At 44.1% G+C, this 18,854-nt stretch overlaps 1 protein-coding gene across 4 annotated transcripts in view; it reads right to left on the bottom strand.

Moving 5' to 3' along the window:
* Positions 1–18,854, bottom strand: part of DDHD1 (DDHD domain containing 1) — a 463,741-nt gene that overhangs the window by 5,045 nt on the left and 439,842 nt on the right. For all 4 annotated transcript variants that reach the window (XM_086937428.1, XM_086937430.1, XM_086937432.1 and 1 more), the window contains one exon: positions 185–379. In XM_086937428.1, the coding sequence (XP_086793554.1) occupies positions 185–379 (195 nt within the window). The remainder of the gene's footprint in view (positions 1–184; positions 380–18,854) is intronic.

Here is an 18,854-nt window from a genome sequence, read left to right as displayed (position 1 = left end):
TGGCATAGTGGTGGCCAACACTGAAGCAGTCAGTATCAAATCCGGGAACGGATCAGTGATGGTTATAACAAGTTAAAAGAACAACAAGTAAACAGGTAAAGAAACAACCCCTTTTAACCATATGTACTCAAGAATCCTCTACAGGACATATTTTTATATTTAATAGAAATTTTGTATGACTAACATGTGGAGTCGAGTAAGCCAGAACTGCTGTGTGGAAAGCTCTGTGTCCCTGTAGAAGATTGATAAAATACAGTCTTCTTCTCTTCTCCATCTGTTCCGTCTTTTGTGGTCTCTGAGGATTGTAAAGTAGCTGCACTAGAACGTGCAAATCTCGAGAACAACATCCCTCCAAGACCCTTTCCAATGCTAGCAGCACCTAGATTTAACACACAAACAAAATAAATTGTCACAAATAAAGATGTACAACATCAGTTAGGTGAACAAATGAGAAATGAGCTGGCTAACGGATTATGACTGGACAACATAATTCACTTTAATCACAGTAATACAACAACAAGTAAACAAGTATGACTGCATGACAGACAGAAAAGGCCACAAAGCAAGCTTTTAAGGAAAGGTACACAAATCAGGGTGCGGTATTCACATCGCTAGATGCACATGGCCTATTGTTGGGGGTCAAAGACAAGTTTATATGTTTTTATCGTCCACTGGACAAGTAGGCACAATTACTTAAGTTCATTAATGCAAGCCTTTACTATTAGGGTGAGTGCTTTAAGTGACAGTGGTTCTATAATAAAAACTTTGAGATTCTTGCAAAATGTAACAATTTTAGGATACGAATAATGCAACTAGAATATCTGTTCTGATTGTATACAGAAGCATGAAAGCAAGACTGGCAATTGCTTGCTTTTGAAATAAAAGCACACAAAAAATTGCAACTTGAAAATAATGTTTGCTGCAACTTTAAATAACATTTCACTCCCTGGATAATAATTTAGTAAAAACTTGTTTGATGAAAATAAATTAGGGGCGCAATTCTGAAAGAATGTCATAAAAGAGCAAAATTATACATTCTATCATGCGAAAATCGCTGACCTGCACATTCACATTATTTACCCGCCTCCCTTTTTTCCCCACTCTGGAAAACCATTTACTACTACCCTAGTTTGGAGTAAATGTCCAACCTTTTCCAATGTAGAAAAAGATTGGAGAGGAGTTGGTGGATAACGTTAAACATTCGTCTCAACCTTTAACCTTAATATAGTATGAGCCTCAGCTTGATTGGAGAGGCTTCATCAAAACTCTGATGTAATGAGAACGCTGCCATAATTTGTCAATTCACTGCGTGGCATAGGAGAAACTATCGTTTTTCAGTACAGGTAGATTTCTAAAGCATCTCATCCCTTGGGCACGTAGATAAGTTTTGAAATTTCACACCCCTGTAAATAAATCAGATCAATTCACTTAACGTAGATCTTATTTACACATTCTTGCTCAGATGCATGCCTGTTAACATTCATGAATTCTTTTTCTAATAAAAATTCTACTTTTACTGTAAAGGCACTTAAAAATAAGCATTGAAAATGCAATAGGTCTCGCCTTTTATTAAGTTAAAGCCATTTGCTTTGCTAATGGTATTGTATAGCAAAGCAAATGGCTTTAACTTAATGAAAGGTGCGACCTATTGCATTTTTAATGCATTTTTTTTTTTTAGAGCGCTAACCTTCATCGGAGTTATGGAAGAGCCGAAATGGCCTATCATGCTGGTACCCGATTCACTGTCACTCATTTCATGCCATCAGAATGAAGAGAGGTGTCTGTGCATGTCCCGATTTCCGACAAGAAGTACACAGATTTGGATAGTAGGCGGATATACCCAGTCTCTGACTTGTATTTTTAGAAATCTGTTAACCTTTACATTATGGGTTCCAGTTACTATCGCCAGGCTAAGTTTACTTCAGCTGAAGGGTATATTTATTCCTGCTTTTAGCGACGTGGAAAAAACGTCAGAGGAAAAGGCAGAGGCCATAGCCACATTCAACCACCCGCTGTATGCAATGTGTGCAACCGTAGCCACATCCAACCACCTACTGCGTGAAATGTATGCAACCATAGCCATAACCAGCCACCTACTGCATGAAATGTATGCAAACATAGCAACTTCCAGCCACCAGCTGCATGAAATGTATGCAAACAGCCACATTCAGCGACCTACTGTATGAAATGTATACAAACAGTCACATCCAGCCACGTGAAATGTATGCAACCATACCACAGCCACATCCAGCCACCAACTGCATAAAATGTATGCAAACATAACCACATCCAGCTACCTACTGCATACAATGTATGCAAACATAGCCACATCCAGCCACCACCTGCATGAAATGTATGCAACCATACCATAGCCACATCCAGCCACCTACTGCATAAAACGTATGCAAACATAACTAGCTACCTACTGCATGAAATGTATGCAATCACAGCCACATCCAGCCACCTGCTCCGTTAAATGTATACAAACATAGCCACATCCAACTACCTACTGCGTGAAATGTATGCAACCATAGCCACATCTAGATACCTACTGCGTGAAATGCATGCAACCGTAGCCACATTCAACCACCCGCTGTATGAAATGTGTGCAACCGTAGCGATATCCAACCACCTAATGCATGAAATGTATGCAAACACAGCCACATCCAACCACCTACTGCGTGAAATGCATGCAACCATAGCCACATCCAGTCAAAAACTGCATGAAATGTATGCAAACATAGCCACATCCAGCCACCAGCTGCGTGAAATGTATGCAACCATAGCCAGCCACCAGCTGCGTGAAATGTATGCAAACATAGCCACATCCAGCCAATAGCTGCGTGAAATGTATGCAACCATACCATAGCCACATCCAGCCACCAACTGCATAAAATGTATGCAAACATAACCACATCCAGCTGCCTACTCATGAAATGTATGCAAACATATTGTAACAAAGAAAGGAACTACAGGAGGACAATTTTTAACGGGGTCCAGTGTACATGTCCAAGTCACTAGTAGCAAAAAGAAGCACAAAGTTCCCCAGTAGGACTAAAAAGAAAGAGTGTGTGTGTGTATGGTGTAAATGGAAAGATCCAAGAGGGAAGGCGGAAAGGGGAATTTCCCTCTTGGGAACTAGAACCCTCACACCCCCAGCGAGCTAGGTGTCATGCTTCATCATATGGGTCCTGCTCCTCGACAGACTGGCGCTGCAATGTCTGACGGGCACCCGCGAAAGGGATCTTTAGCGAAGATCTTTTGTTCCAGCAATATGGTGCATGCGTGTGAGAGGGCAAGTGAAAGTGTAGTTGTGAAAAAGTGGTGGTGATTAAAAAAGGTTAGTTAGTCCACAAAGAATTTTAATAGCGTGGCTAACTCCCTTGGTTAAAATAGTGGGAGGGGAGATAGACACCACGAGTGTTTGTGGCGAAGATATCTGCAACCCTCTGTTTAGGTCGACATGTTTCTTGCTAATCTAGCAATTCCTCAAGACCTTGGTGTCAAGTACTACACAGTGAATGAACAGTGAATTAAAAATTGATTTCATACAACCTTTAGTTTTTAAGGTCTGTGGTGGGGCAGGCCAACTGGTCCTGCCTCAAGTGTTGCAACCCTAAGTTTGTTCCTAAGGTGCCCCACAGTCTGCTCCTGTGGGACCTGCACAGAGGAGTCAGGGACCCAAACGGAGTGCGGTCTCTGCCTGCACACCTACCCCCACGCGTGATCCGTGCGGGATCTGGAGCGTCGCTGAGGTATTGCTAGATTAGCAAGAAACATGCCGACCTAAACAGAGGGTTGCAGATATCTTCGCCACGAACACTCGTGGTGTCTATCTCCCCTCCCACTATTTTAACCAAGGGAGTTAGCCACGCTATTAAAATTCTTTGTGGACGAACTAACCTTTTTAAATCACCACCACTTTTTCACGACTACACTTTCACTTGCCCTCTCACACGCATGCACCATATGGCTGGAACAAAAGATATCCGCTAAAGAGCCCCTTCGCGGGTGCCCGTCAGACATTGCAGCGCCAGTCTGACGAGGAGCAGGACCCATATGATGAAGCATGACACCTAGCTCGCTGGGTGTGTGAGGGTTCTAGTTCCCAAGAGGGAAATTCCCCTTTCCGCCTTCCCTCTTGGATCTTTCCATTTACACCATACACACACACACTCTTTCTTTTTAGTCCTACTGGGGAACTTTGTGCTTCTTTTTGCTACTATGTATGCAAACATAGCCACATCCAACCACCTTCTGCAAGAAATGTATGCAACCATAGCCACATCCAGCTACCTACTGCGTGAAATGCATGCAACCGTAGCCACATTCAACAACCGGCTGTATGTTATGTTATGTTATTTTTATTTATACAGCGCACAGCTGCCCCAGCAAAGGGGCGTCCTGGCGCTATAAGGAGACAGACACAGCATAACATCAAAGAGAGAAGGGTAAAGAAGAGACCAAGCCATTAAACAAACAGAAGCGTATTAATGGTGCGCCTGAACTGGAGAAGGTCATCTATAGCCCGGATCTCACAGGGAAGAAGATTCCACAACTTCGCAGCTAACACTCGAAAGGAGCGGCCGCCGGTTCTGCTCAGCCTGAAGCGGGGAACCACTGCTAAATTCTGGCCTAACGATCTCAATGCTCGCAGAGGGACATAGGGAGTTAAATGATTAGCCAGAATTTGGGGAGACATGCCTTTGAGAATTTTAAATGCCAGGCAGAGCACTTTAAATTCAATCCTCTGCTTAACAGGGAGTCAATGGAGGGAGTGCAGCGTTTTTGCTACCGAGCACCGCCTAGGCAGACCTACCACTACTCTGGCTGCGGCGTTTTGCACGCGCTGCAGGCGGGTAAGTTCCGACTGATTAAGCCCGGCCAGGAGCGAGCTGGCTAAGTCCAGCCGGGACAGTACTGATGCATGAACCACCAGCTGTCTGGTGGGGGCATCAAAGAATTCCAGTATGGGCCTAAGACCTCTAATAATGCCATAGCAAGAGGCCGCCACCCTCTTGGTGTGGCAGGTGAAGCGAAGTGTAGAATCTAGCCAAACCCCAAGATTTTTTATCTCCGAAGCCGGAGAGGGGGGTCACACCCAGTTCAGAAGGCCACCAGTCATCACCCCACAATCCCACTTGTTTGCCGACCACCATGACCTTTGTCTTCATGGTGTTCAATTGAAGACAGTTAGAATTCATCCAATTGGCCACGGCACGCAAACCATCCCTGAACCTGAGGGCCTCCACATCAGAGTTTCCACTCAACGTGACCGCCAGCTGCGTGTCATCAGCATATGAGACCATCGTCAGGCCCCACTGTTTGACGACTGCAGCCAGCGGTCTCACGTACAGATTGAAAAGAGTGGGACTCAACGAAGACCCCTGTGGGACCCCCAGGGACAACGGGTATGGTTTGGACTTGCCAGGTGGAATCGCAACCTGGAACGATCGATCCGTAAGGAAAGATCGAAACCAGCATAGGGCCAAGCCCTTGACTCCCACTTCCCCTAGTCGCTTAAGTAAAATCCTGTGCGATACAGTGTCGAACGCGGCACTAAGGTCTAATAGTAGTAGTGCCGCTGTCCGACCCGCATCAAGCACAGAATGTAGGTGTTCGACCATGGAAAGTAGGGCCGTTTCCGTGCTGTGGCCCGCACGAAACCCATTCTGGGTTGGGTCTAGGATGTTGGCTCTGGTCAGATGGTCAGCCAGGATACTGTTCACATGGGCCTCAGCAACTTTTGTGGCCCAGGGAAGCAGGGAGATCGGGCGATAGTTCTCAAATTTGAGAGGATCGAGGTTAGCCTTCTTCAATATGGGTGTGACAACGGCCTGCTTTCACCTGATAGGAACTACCCCTGAGGATAGAGACAGATTAATCAGGGACAACACCGGATCACTGCAAAACGGCAGCATGGTCCTAAGCTGAGCCGGTTTAAGCGGATCTGCAGGAGAGCCCGACTTAATTTTATGGCTCAGATGATCAAAAGCCTCCCGTGTCTTAGAAGGTAGGGTGACAAGACACTCACTATCTCCCACAGTACAACAGACTCGCTCTAATTTAGACGAGGCTGTGGGGAAGGAACGATATATGGCTAACACCTTCTCGAGGAAAAAAGAGGCCAGACCCTCGCAGTGGGAGTCTGAGCGTATTTCAGCTGCCGTAGTCCTCTTAGCCACAAGGTCTTTTAAGACCTTAAAGATAAGTTTCGCAGGGTTAGGGCTATTCCCAAACTCTTGAGCGTAATAGGCGGCACGAGTTCTACATACCACTTTGTGGTAAACCTTTACCGTAGCAAAATAGCAGGCCTTAAGCTCAGGATCAAATGATTTCCTCCAAAGCCTTTCAGCCTGCCTGCAAGCTCTTTTGAGAGATGCTAAGGTATCGTTATACCACGGACTATGCTCCTTAGTGCCCTGTTTAGACCATACCAGAGGCACCAAAGTATCAGGAGCGCGAGAAATCCACGCACAAAAGGAATCATAACCATCATCCACGTTGGATACCGGGCCCAGGGGTACTTTCTCTAAAAGATCATAGAAGTCCTCCAGTTTTAATTTATTCCAGTGACGTGTAAGGATTGTTCTGTCCTTAGAAACATAAAGGGGGTCAGATATAGGGACAACCATTTTTACCAGCATGTGATCGGTCCAGATCATCCGTATGGGACAAAGTACTTTAATGTCCTCTAAGTTAGTAAAAAACGGGTCAAGTAAATGCCCATCACGGTGCGTAGGAGCGGTCACCAGCTGGGAAAGCTGCAAGGCCTCTAAGTCGGCCAAAAAACTCCGAATGGCGGGGGAAGACAGACAGTCCAGATGAAGATTGAGGTCACCGATGACATTAAAATTCGCACAGCCTAGTGCTTCTGTGCTTATAAAATCCGGGAGAGCAGCTCTAAAGGCAGCATCGCATCCCGGAGGGAGGTATATTAAAAGACCAGAGAGGGTAAAATGATGATTGAAGGAGATTTTAAACAAAGCGCATTCACTACCTGGGAGTTGAAGGGCTTTCCATTCACAGGGGTAACACAGCTTAACAGCCATCGCGATACCACCTCCTCTCGTACCCCGGTTAAGCATAAAAGTAGCATAGTCCGGGGGAAAGGCAAGGTTCAGTATAGAAGAGTCTGAGTCCTGCAGCCAGGTTTCGGTTAAAAATAGAATGTCGTGGGACTCAGATTTAAGAAGGTCATAAATCTCCTGATAGTGTTTTACCAGTGACCTGACATTCAGGTTCCAAATATTAAGGTTCCGCTTCCGCGGCATGCAATTCTGCCGAGAGGCGAAACGTAATGATTTGATGCGCGACGGGGCGTTCAAAGCCCACTTACCACATATGCAGCGAAAAGGGCCACATATAGGGGTCACAGGAGGTAGATCACAGGCGGTGACCAGTCCCCAAATGGCCAGCAGCTCCTCCCGTTGATACCTAACCGTGAGAGATGTCATGATGGCAAGGACGGTACATAGAGTCCTGCCGCGGCCCACGCTGCCTTAGCGCTGACGGGCGCAGACGGGCAGGACTCTGGCACGACTCCGGCACAGCGAAGGCAAGCCCGCTGTGCGAGTCCGCTGCGCGGAAGAGTGAGCTTTAAATAGGTGTTCCCTCTGGACGTCAGGAGCGCTAGACCGCTCACTGCTGGTGTTCCTCAGAGTCCACACCACTCCAAGATGGCGCTCGTTATTACCCCACCACCCGGAACCGGGCCCGCGAAAAATGTGGTGAATTCCAATTAGAATGCAGGTAAGGGGGCCCTAAATACTACCAGCTAAAAGCAAGGGATAAACAACACAAAAGAAATAAAATAAGTAAAAGGAGCGTTAAAAGAACAGCGCGATAGTAAGGCGCCAAACGTTATGCAGCATTCAATGTCTCATCAAGGGCTTTCCCCCAGATGCTCGCCTTAAATAGGTGTCCCTCTGGACGTCAGGAGCGCTAGACCGCTTACTGCTGGTGTTCCTCAGAGTCTACACCACTCCAAGATGGCGCCCGTTATTACCCCACCACCCGGAACCGGGCCCGCGAAAAATGCGGTGAATTCCAATTAGAATGCAGGTAAGGGGGCCCTAAATACTACCAGCTAAAAGCAAGGGATAAACAACACAAAAGAAATAAAATAAGTAAAAGGAGCGTTAAAAGAACAGCGCGATAGTAAGGCGCCAAGCGTTATGCAGCATTCAATGTCTCATCAGGGGCTTTCCCCCAGATGCTCGCCTTAATTAGGTGTCCCTCTGGACGTCAGGAGCGCTAGACCGCTCACTGCTGGTGTTCCTCAGAGTCCACACCACTCCATGAAATGTGGTCAACCGTAGCGACATCCAACCACCTAATGCGTGAAATGTATGCAACCACAGCCACATCCAGCCACCTACTGCGTGAAATGCATGCAACCATAGCCACATCCAGCCACCTACTGCATGAAATCTATGCAACCATAGCCAGATTCAGCCACTTGCTGTGTGAAATGTATGCAACCATAGCAACATGCAACCAACCACTTGCTCCGTGAAATGTACACAACCACATCCAACCAAATACTGCATAAAATGTTCGCAACCATAGCCACTTGCTGTGTGAAATGTATGCAACCATAGCCACATCCAACCACCTACGACATTAAATGTTCGCAGCCATAGCCCCATCCAGCCACCTTCTGCGTAAAATGTATAAAACCATAGAAGAAATCGGCTAAATCAGACATAATGACATTTCTTATATTGATTGCACTTTAAGACTAAACAAAAATAAAAATTAATGTTAGTATTAAGTATGGGGTAAGTCTTAGCAGTGGACTCACGACAACAGCGAGAGTTAGGCATAATGCTTAGCATTTAGTGTAGAGGTAGGTGGGTGTTGTGCCCTTTTAAGTGAGTTTACTTTGATCGTATTCCTCGTGTCATTGCTCGAGGTCATTGTTATTGTTTGCATTCAATTACATGTAGTATTCCTCGTGCATCAGAGCGAAGTATCTGTTATGAACATTGTTTGTATTCAATTGTGTATTCCATGTTTCAGTCGTTTCACCTGGCTACCGGCTCATTACTGATACGGTACACCAGGAGAAGGACTGAAGATGGAAAGCTAATCGGTGTCTTACTTTATTGGATTAAATCTTTTAAACTCAGATTCATGGACTTCTTTACATAACAATTTTGGCGACGATTGGTTCAAGACACCGATATCAAGAACCCACAATTATTATTATTTTAAAGATTTTTTTTAATGGAAATCTTTACCTTTCTAAACGTCAAGGATGTATTACTATTTGCTTTCCAGCCTTTCTTGGATTTTTGTTTCCCTGTCCTGGATTATCAATCCGTGAGTTGTTTGGCGATTTTATTTTAACAACTTTGGTGAGGATTGTCGTATTGAATAGCCTGCTTATGGAGGTGAGCAGCTTTTGAGCGATTTCACTGGCACAGGAATTTCATTGGGAATTTCCGTTTCTGTGGAGCATCTCGTGGAGTGGACTGTGTGCGCGAGACTGCAGCGTGTCTCTGAACGTATGCTCTACCTTATCGCCGGTTGAGCGGAGCGTCTTTCAAAACATTCTGCACGCGCAAGGTCGAATCGGATTTCTGATTGCGGAATGAATGACGTCAGCTTCTTCTGAACCTCGGAAGCACATCGCTCACACGCAACGTTACGCCTCGCTAACACGCACTTCTACTTCCTGTGGAAAGCCAAGTACCAAGGCAATTTACGTGACGCTATTTTGATTTTTCTTTAAAAAGCACAGTTGATTCGGTCATTTCTGCTTCTGTATCATTTCGACAGCATTGAACTGGTGCTGTACATTTTGGTGTTTCTTTTACTGTTTTACACAGCATTTTAATTCATTTTATTTCTTCTAGCTTTCAACAACTTTGTTTATTCTAGCACTCATTTATTGACATTTAGTTATGGCTACACAACAAAGTTTCACTATTCAAACCCCTCAAACTTTTTGGCCATCCGGAGCCTCACCTAGCATGAAATGTTTAGATTGGAAGGCATATTTCTTTAATTTCATCAAAACTGTTGATGAGGATAACAAAATGTCTGCAGACAGAACGAAAACTCTTTTCTTATACTCAATTGCCCCTGGATGATTAAAAGCCTATGAAAGCATGCAAAAAGGAACAACAAGTGGTGACACTAATGAATTTCTTATTATTTTAAAAGATTTTGACAACCATTTTGCACCACAAGTTTGTATAGGTAAAACCAGATGCACATTTTTTCAAAGGAAGCAGGAACCTAATGAGACTATTGATGATTATGTTTCTGCACTCAGACTTATTGCCGATGATTGTAAGTTTGATCATTTACAAGATCAATTTAGAAGAGATCAGGTCGTAATGCATACTAGAGATACGTCCATTCAAGATAGTTTATGGATCAATGGAGATGCAGATTTGAAAGACATTTTGGCTCTTGTGAGAAAAGCAGAGTTATCTAGTCGCAATGCTAAAGCACTTAAAAGTGATAACAATGGGGAAGATAAAACTGATATTACTGTCAGAAAATTCAAAGACAAATCTTATAAAAAGAACAAATAGTTTATCTCTAAAACTTTAAAGTATGACTCTTCCAAAAAGAATGACAATTTCAAATGCTATAGGTGTGATAGTAGTTCACATTTTGCTTCGAGCAAAACTTGTCCTGCTTTAAAACAAAGAAGTTCAAATTGTAATATCATTGGTCATTTTGCTAAAGTGTGTCACAGGAAAAATTATGGGAAAGTGAAGTGTGTGCATGATGATGCCACAAGTTCTGATGAAAAATTAGTTGAAAGGTTATCTTCTCACATAATCACAGATATGGAAAACACTGGTAACTGTGCTTTTGAGTCCAGAGAATTGTTTTTGCTGAACATTGTTGAAAGAAATGGTGATAACAAAAATAAACTATTATGTTTAACATCTTTAGGTGGTGTTAATGTCCAAATATATGCTGATTCTGGATCCCCTTACACCATAGTTAATGAAGAGGTTTGGGTAAGTAAGTTTGTGGACAAACTAGGTCATGTGTTACTTTCTCCTGACATTCATCCAGAAGGTTTTTCAGGAGAAGAAATGTATATGGTGGGTTACCGCTCTCTTCTATTTAGATTTAAGGGGAGAGAAGCGTATGGTAAACTGTATGTTTCAAGGAAAGGCCCGTAAGTACTTGGTTGGAGGGATCAAGGGAACCGTGGTATAATTCTTAATCCAAATTGTGATGACCCAGTCATGTTATTAGATGGCAATTCAGAGTTGTGCAAGGGCATGTTTAGTTTAGATTAAGGATGCAAAGTGGTTTTCCACGATAGATTTATCGCTGCTTATCATCAGATTCCTCTAACTAGTGACAGTAAACATTTAACTGCTTTCCTAACACCTTCAGGATGTTTTCAATATAAACGGTTACCTTTTGGGCTTGCATCTGCTGCAGCAATTTTCTAAAGGTTAATGCACCAACTTTTTAACAAATATAATAATGTACGGTGTTTTCAAGACAACATTTTGGTTTTTGGAAAAGACAGACAAGAACATGATGGTTTGCTCATGGAAGCTTTGAGTATTCTTGAGGATAAAGGGTTAACTGCTGAAAACACAGTGTTAATTTGCTGAAAAATCCATAACATATTTAGGACACGTCATCAGTGGAGATGGGGTCTCTACTAAACCTGCCTTAGTTGATTCTGTTCTAAATGCTCTTCATCCTAAAAACAAGGATGAAGTTCGTTCATTCATTGGGTTGGTAGAATTTTACTCTAAATTTGTGCAGAATTTCTCGAGTAGAATTTTCATTATTCATCAGTTTAAACAAAAATATATTTAATTGGACTACAGATTGTGACAACGAGTTTGGAGACATTAAGAAAGCTATTTCTGATGCACCTGCCTTAAAAGTGCCTTTGATTCAGAATTTAAGAACTTTATTACTGTAGATGCAAGTAATAAAGGGGTGGGAGGGGTGCTTTCTCAAGTCAATCTAGAAGGAAAAGAATTCATTATTGCCTATGCTTCTCGTGTTTTGTCACCCACTGAGGAAAAATGATCAGTGATTGAAAAGGAGATGCTAGCCTGCATCTGGGCTCTTGAGCATTTCATAGCTTTTGTATGGGGTAAGCCAGTTGTTCTTCGCACTGATCATAAACAGTTAGTAAAACTTTTGACCACAGAGGGATTATTTAATGCTTCTCCTAGAATAGCAAGAATGTCATTAAGATTGCAAGATTACATCTATAAAATTGTCTACGTCCCTGGTAAGGAAAATGTTGTAGCAAAATTTTTGTCACACCTGCCCACAAATTTGTCTGACAGCTCAGACCATGATTGGGAGAACATTCAAGTAGCTTTAGTACATGATCAGGGTTTACCTAATATTGACAAAGGTGTATGGAGACAGTCTTATAAAGAGGACAGTTTATTACAAAAAAATTTCATTTTCATTACTAATGGGTGGCCACAAAAAATTCCTTACCAGAAGAATTTAAACAATTATGGGAAGTTCGTGATGAGTTATCCATTTCACATGGAAATATCATGAGGAGAGAGTTATTCCTCCTTCCCAACTCAGAGAGAATGTAATCAAAATGTGCCATGAGGGCCACAGTGGCATTGTGAAAACTAAACGGAGAATTAAGCAATGGTGTTGGTGGCCAGGGATGGACATATCTATCGAAAGATCCATAAGGAATTGTGTCTGGTGTGCCAATTCAGATAAAACTTTAGTGACTCTTAAACCTCCCATGGTAGATCCTATAATTTCTAAATCTCCATGGCACACTGTAGCTATTGATATTATGGGGCCCATTGGTTTACAGAACAAATATGTGTTGGCAATAATTGATCCTTTCTCTAGGTGGACAGTGTTAAAATTTGTTGATAAGGTTAATTCTGAGAAGTCATCACATTTATTGTGTTTTTGTTGGTGAAAGACTTCCTGCAATTTTAATTAGTGACAATGATGTCCAATTTACTTCGAAAATTGCTAAAGAGTATTTTAATAAAGTTGGCATTAGACATTGTACTACGTCCCTATACAATCAAAGTGGTAATGGCATGATTGAGCGCTTCAATAGAGTTTTGAAGAACGCCATACAATCTGCCATTAGCAACAATTGTGATTGGAAGGTGCAATTATTTAAGACAATTTGGATATATATTACCACTCCACATGATGTGTTAGGTGTATCACCTTTCGAAGTCATGAGAGGGAGAACGGTTCGCACGAAAAGTAATCCTCAGTGGATTGGTGATGAACACAAATCTTGTGTATCGATGGATGTTCTAAAATCTAGAATCAAAAGCAAACATTTAAAAAGTAAGGACATTTATGATCTTAAACACAATGTTAAGACTTGTGACATCAAGGTTGGAACTTGGGTTAAAGTTAAAAAACCTTGGAAATTAAAGAAAGGTGAAAGCGTATATTCTGAACCTTTAAAAGTCATTAAAGTCTTTTGCAATGCTGTACAACTGAACAATGGAAAAGTATGGAACATGAAACGCATTGCAGTTCTGAAAAGTGAGATCCATTTGTGCAACAAAAAGGAGAGTCCTGCTTTATCAAGGAAAGCTTCTCAATATTTTATTATTATTGATGATCTCATTCGCACTAATTCCTATGATGATACCAGTTTGACTCAGTCTGTTGTCCATGCTGATGCTAACTTGAATTGTCAATCTACTGATGAGTCTTCTATTGCTGGCCCTAGCGGTTGCTCTGCTGTTGAATCTTCCTTTGTGAAGAGCAGCATGGCTGATGCTGGTTTTGGAAGTTCGGGTACAGTGGTTGATACTAGTATTATAGCTGATGCAACAAAGATTACTGAAATTTCTGCTGGTGTTTTTGCTGACACTGCTAGAACCACTGATGTTGCAGGTGATTTTGTAGGTTCTGATAATTGTAACACTACATCAGAAGCAGTCGATTTGGGTACTACAGATAATACATCAAATGTTAATGTTGGTGGTGCAACAGCGAGATGTCATTACTGAAAATTCTATGATGCTAATGATTGTCGTGTTCGTACTCGCACAAAACCTAAATGGTTAGATGACTATATCTGTGAAGATCTTTCCGATTGAGTTATTAATATATTTATAAAGGGGGAAGATGTGTTGTGTTCCCCTTTAAGTGAGTTTACTTTGATCGTATTCCTCGTGTCATTGCGCAAGGTCATTGTTATTGTTTGCATTCAAGAGAGGTATCTGTTATGACCATTGTTTGTATTCAATTGTGTATTCCATGTTTCAGTCGTTTCACCTGGCTACCGGCTAATTACTGATACAGTGCACCAGAAGGACTGAAGATGGAAAGCTAATCGGTGTCTTACTTTATTGGAATACATCTTTTAAACTCAACAGATTTATGGACTTCTTTACATACCAGTGGGCAGGCATATGGTGTCTTTATTTACTTAAATTCAGGGCTTTGGGTTAACAACACTGTTAGGGTCAGGAGACAGCCCTGCGGCCAGCTTTAAGAGTAACACTGGCTATAGAGGAACATTAGGCTGGCGTTTAGTGTTGCTTTATTATTACATTTGTCTTCATCTCTTATTTATGCATTGCGGGCGTTATGTTTCAAGTAAAACTGCTTACGCAGTACAGTTTATGAATTATGTTAGATTCCTATTTCGTCGCTTATTTCTTCTTTTCTCCTAGTAAATTAGCCACTACCAATTGCAGTGCAGCAGGTAATCAAAACTCACCCTGGTACTAACTTTCCCGAAACAGTCCTGAAAGCAAGAACACCGACAGCAGTAAAGGGAAATTCACGCATCCCGCGATCGCCAGAGTAGAATGGAACTCAACACACTCCTCCCAGGCAGAGAGGCTCCAGTCTCGACATTTGCCGGATACAGGAGGACCCACCCGCAAATAACTACCGCTGGAAAGGGGCTACCGAGGAAAGGAGGGCTCGGTCCAACCGCAGAGGGGGCGCTGGCGGAGCATCCGAGCCTGGTGTAATTATTCTGCCCTAATGCCTTGGTCCGGATGCGCAGTTTCCTCCAAACTTTTCTGCCTGTATCTCACCAGCACTCATGGTTCCCACGGGGGGCTCCGCTCAACTCTACTCCCGATCCCGCTCGCAGACCCAGGTACAGTCCATGGTGAGGAAACACTCTGCTCCTCTCCAGGGCTCTTATATTTCACGCTGCGCCTTAGACAGGATGCGATCCGATCCCCAGTGATGCTCGGTTTCGCCCGCGATCAGCTGCAGGCACTCCAAGCGTCTCCCTTGCAGTCAGATTCTGCCTGCTGGCCAACAAGCAGTAGAAAGAACTAACACGCTGCAGCAGCTGCCAGCCCTCTTGGGTGAGACCAAGAGAAAAAGGGGCGAGGCACTGATCTTTAACGTCATAATGAGGACTACCCCACTGAAAAGGTGGCGGTGACAGGCTGAGCCATCTGTGCTTCTATAATGAGATGAACCTTCCTGTGGACAAGATAAGCGCGAGGGGAATAGCCCAAGCTTTTGTGATGTCATGATGAGATGACCCGCCCCAAGGACAAAAGACAAAGAATTGCTCTTGTGACGTCACAGTACTATGCTCAGCCTCAGTCACAAGGGAGGTGGTGTGGTGGGGAGGGTAACTCGTGCATTTATGAGGTCACAATGAAATGATCCTGTCCAATCTCCATATATAGAAGGCGTTTTGAGAGAAAAAACATTTCTGACGTCACTAAAACATAGTCCACATCATGGACACGAGGCAGCCATAAGAAGAGCAGCTTTGTGATGTCAGTTAGATACATACACCCCGGTCCACCATTGTGGGGCGTATGTATCTAACTGTGACATCACAAAGCTGCTCTTCTTATGGCTGCCTCGTGTCCATGATGTGGACTATGTTTTAGTGACGTCAGAAATGTTTTCACACCACAATACCCCTAGACATTGTGGGGGTATAGCAGCCCCTCTGCTTGTGATGTCACATTTATATGATCCACTCACGAAAAAACAAACAGACCTTGTGATGTCACAGCGAGCTGACCCATCCATAGACAGCAGTGAAGGGGGTAGCTCTCATCTTGTAACGTTGATGATGTTGGGCTCTAAGTACAGAAGACAGTCTGGGAGAAATCGTCCTCGTCTTACAACACGACGAGATGCTCCACCTAAGGACAGAAGGCAAACGAGCAGGGACTAGCTTGTCTTCTGTTACTGCACAGTGAGACATATACTACAGAGTATGTAACTCCTGACGTCACCTTTTTTTCACAGTGAGATGCACCAGCCCCAAGGAAAGAACAAGCGCTCACCAGGCAGCCGCGGCACCCGCGCTGTACTTATAAAATGTTATAAGTAAAGCGCGGGTGCCGCAATTATACCAATTGTAAAGAAATAGAATAAACATCTATTACTTTCATTTTGGTATAATCGCGACCGACACTGCCACGACGTAGACTTTCCTCTTTTTGTCGTCCCAGTTGGACAGGGCTCGGCCGGACTTCCTGCTGGCGTTAAAGGTTTATTTTCTTTATGGGGCCATCTGTTTGGACCCATAAAGAAGATAACAAATCTTTTAAACCAGCAGTAAGTCGGGGCAGCCAGTCCAAGTGGGACAGACAAAAAAGAGAAAAATGTATGTCAGAGGACGCTCTTTCCTAATGGCTGGCCACCGTTTAGCATGAACGGTGACGCCGGCCAATGGGACAGAGGGGCGGGGCGTAAAGCCCGCTAGTGAACCCTCCTGACACTAAATCTCGCCAGCGAGACTGTGCATGTGCGCAGTCTTACGCTAGGCTTTGACCCAAAAACCCTGAAAAGAACACAAAATGGAAAAATCTGACTATCATAGAATGAAAAAAGGGGACATCTTTTGATTTTTACGTAAGCAAAGACATTTTACTTACCTTTGGCACCACCTTACCTGGTAGAGACTACCTAGGTACAGATTCCTTACCTTAAATTATCTTCAGGTGTCAGACTGGATCTGGAAACATTTTCGTGAGCAGCGCGTTGGTAGGTGGCGTTGTACGGCCTCGCGTGGCATCATCGGAGAAGGAAGTGTCGTGCATGGTGCCTATATGGGCACCACCCTAACCTGCTGACGTCAGCTTCTTTTTGTGACTTTCCATGCCAGGAGTGCGGAGCCAAAAAGAACACAGACCACTGGTGTGGCCCTGCAAGGGGAGAGCCCTGTCACTAGAAATCAGTTCGCAGAGTGGGGAGGATGAGCGCGTCAGTAAGGAATCTCCATCTAGATGGAGTATCTACCAGACAAGGTGTTACCGAATGTAAGTAACTTTTTCATCTAATAGAGACTGCTAGCCTAAGATTCCTCACCTTAGATAAGATGCTCAAGCAAAACCTCCCTGGAGGTGGGTTTGTGAAAAGGAGTCACACTAGAAAGTCCTGCAGGACAGAATGAGCAAAGAGCCCATCCTGATGGTCCAGACGGTCCAGGCTGTAATGCTTTGTGAATGTGTGTAGGGAAGCCCACATTGCTGTCTGACAGATACCCAGGACCGGAACTACTCATGCTAATGCAGTGGTCACAGCCTTAGCTCTGGTGGAATGAGAGCGCACACACTGGGGAAGGAGGGTGGGGGGTTGCTTCTTGACAAATGTGTAGCAGAACGGAATGCAGAGCACGAGAAATGGCCTGCTTCTGCACAGCCTTTTGCTTCTTCACTCCGAAATACCCCACGAACAGTTGGTCGTCCAACAAGAACTCTTTGCTGTGGTCAAGGTAGAATGACAACACACTTTTTAGGTCCAGAAGGTAAAGTCACTCCTCTTTCTTGAAGGGAAGTAGCAGAGCGTAAAAAGTAGGCAGGGTGATGGACTGGCCTACATGAAAGGGAGTGACAGAGTTTGGCAGAAAGAAGCTCTAGTATGAAGAACCAGCTTGGCTGGGTAGATGTTCAGGTACGGAGACTTGGGTGACAAAGCCTGAAGCTCACTGATCCTCCGTGCAGATGTTTTTGCCGCCAAGAAGGCAGTCTAGATAGTAAAGAGCCTGAGAGGACAACTGTGCATTGGCTCAAAGGGAGCGCACATCAGAAATGTTGTGACCAGAAGAAACTCCGACTGAGGCATGATGAAGGACGAAGGTGGTAATGTGTTGCAATGCTTTCAAGAACCTATTTACAAGAGGGGGTTTGTAGAGGGATGGCTGAATGACCGATGGGTCTGTGGGTATCGCATCCTTGGCCACAAGCAGCCTGGAAAGCATGCGCACCATGGTGGCTGGGCTGGTAAATATGCAGCTGGAAGCCCCTTCTGGGGCCGCAAAAGGTGAACTGGGGTTGGCGGGGCCATTGAAAGGATCAGGGACCTGGTCGCAGCTCTTGCTATTCTTGAAGCGCTTCAGCGCTGAGTGCACCATATCTCTGAATAAACAGGGGCCATTGGAGGGTTTGTTCATAAGCAACACTTGGACATCCCGGAAAAGCCAGTGGTTCTCAGCCAGGTGTGGCGTCGTAAGGCCACCGACGAAGAAACCACTTTGCCCAGTCCACATCCAATCTTGAACTTAGCTGTACATTTCCCGTCAGACATAGTTTGGGAGAGTATGGCTCTGGCCTCCTCTGGGACCTTGGGCAGCACCAGCCCAACCGATTCCCATACGGCGTTGGAGTAACAGCCCAAAAGGAACGTCATGTTCACGGACCGCAGTGCCAGGCTGGTGGAAGAAAATATTTTCCTTCCTAAGGTGCCAGCCTCTTGGATTGGAGTGGTAGCAAATGCACTAGGATTTACATGAGAGCTCTCCGGGGGTAGGGTGTTGCGTGAGGAAGTTGGGGGTCCCCTAAGGATGGGGTGGTGGTGGCAGGCAGCCATCCTGTTCACAGGCATAACTGCCAAGGTTTCAGGTTACTTATGTGTGACATTTTTTCATAATTTCAGTGTAATTATGA

Source organism: Lissotriton vulgaris, chromosome 9 (assembly GCF_964263255.1).
Source record: "Lissotriton vulgaris chromosome 9, aLisVul1.2, whole genome shotgun sequence".
NCBI lineage: Eukaryota > Metazoa > Chordata > Amphibia > Caudata > Salamandridae > Lissotriton > Lissotriton vulgaris.
Note: the sequence above shows the minus strand (reverse complement) of the source record. Positions and strands in the feature narration are given on the sequence as shown.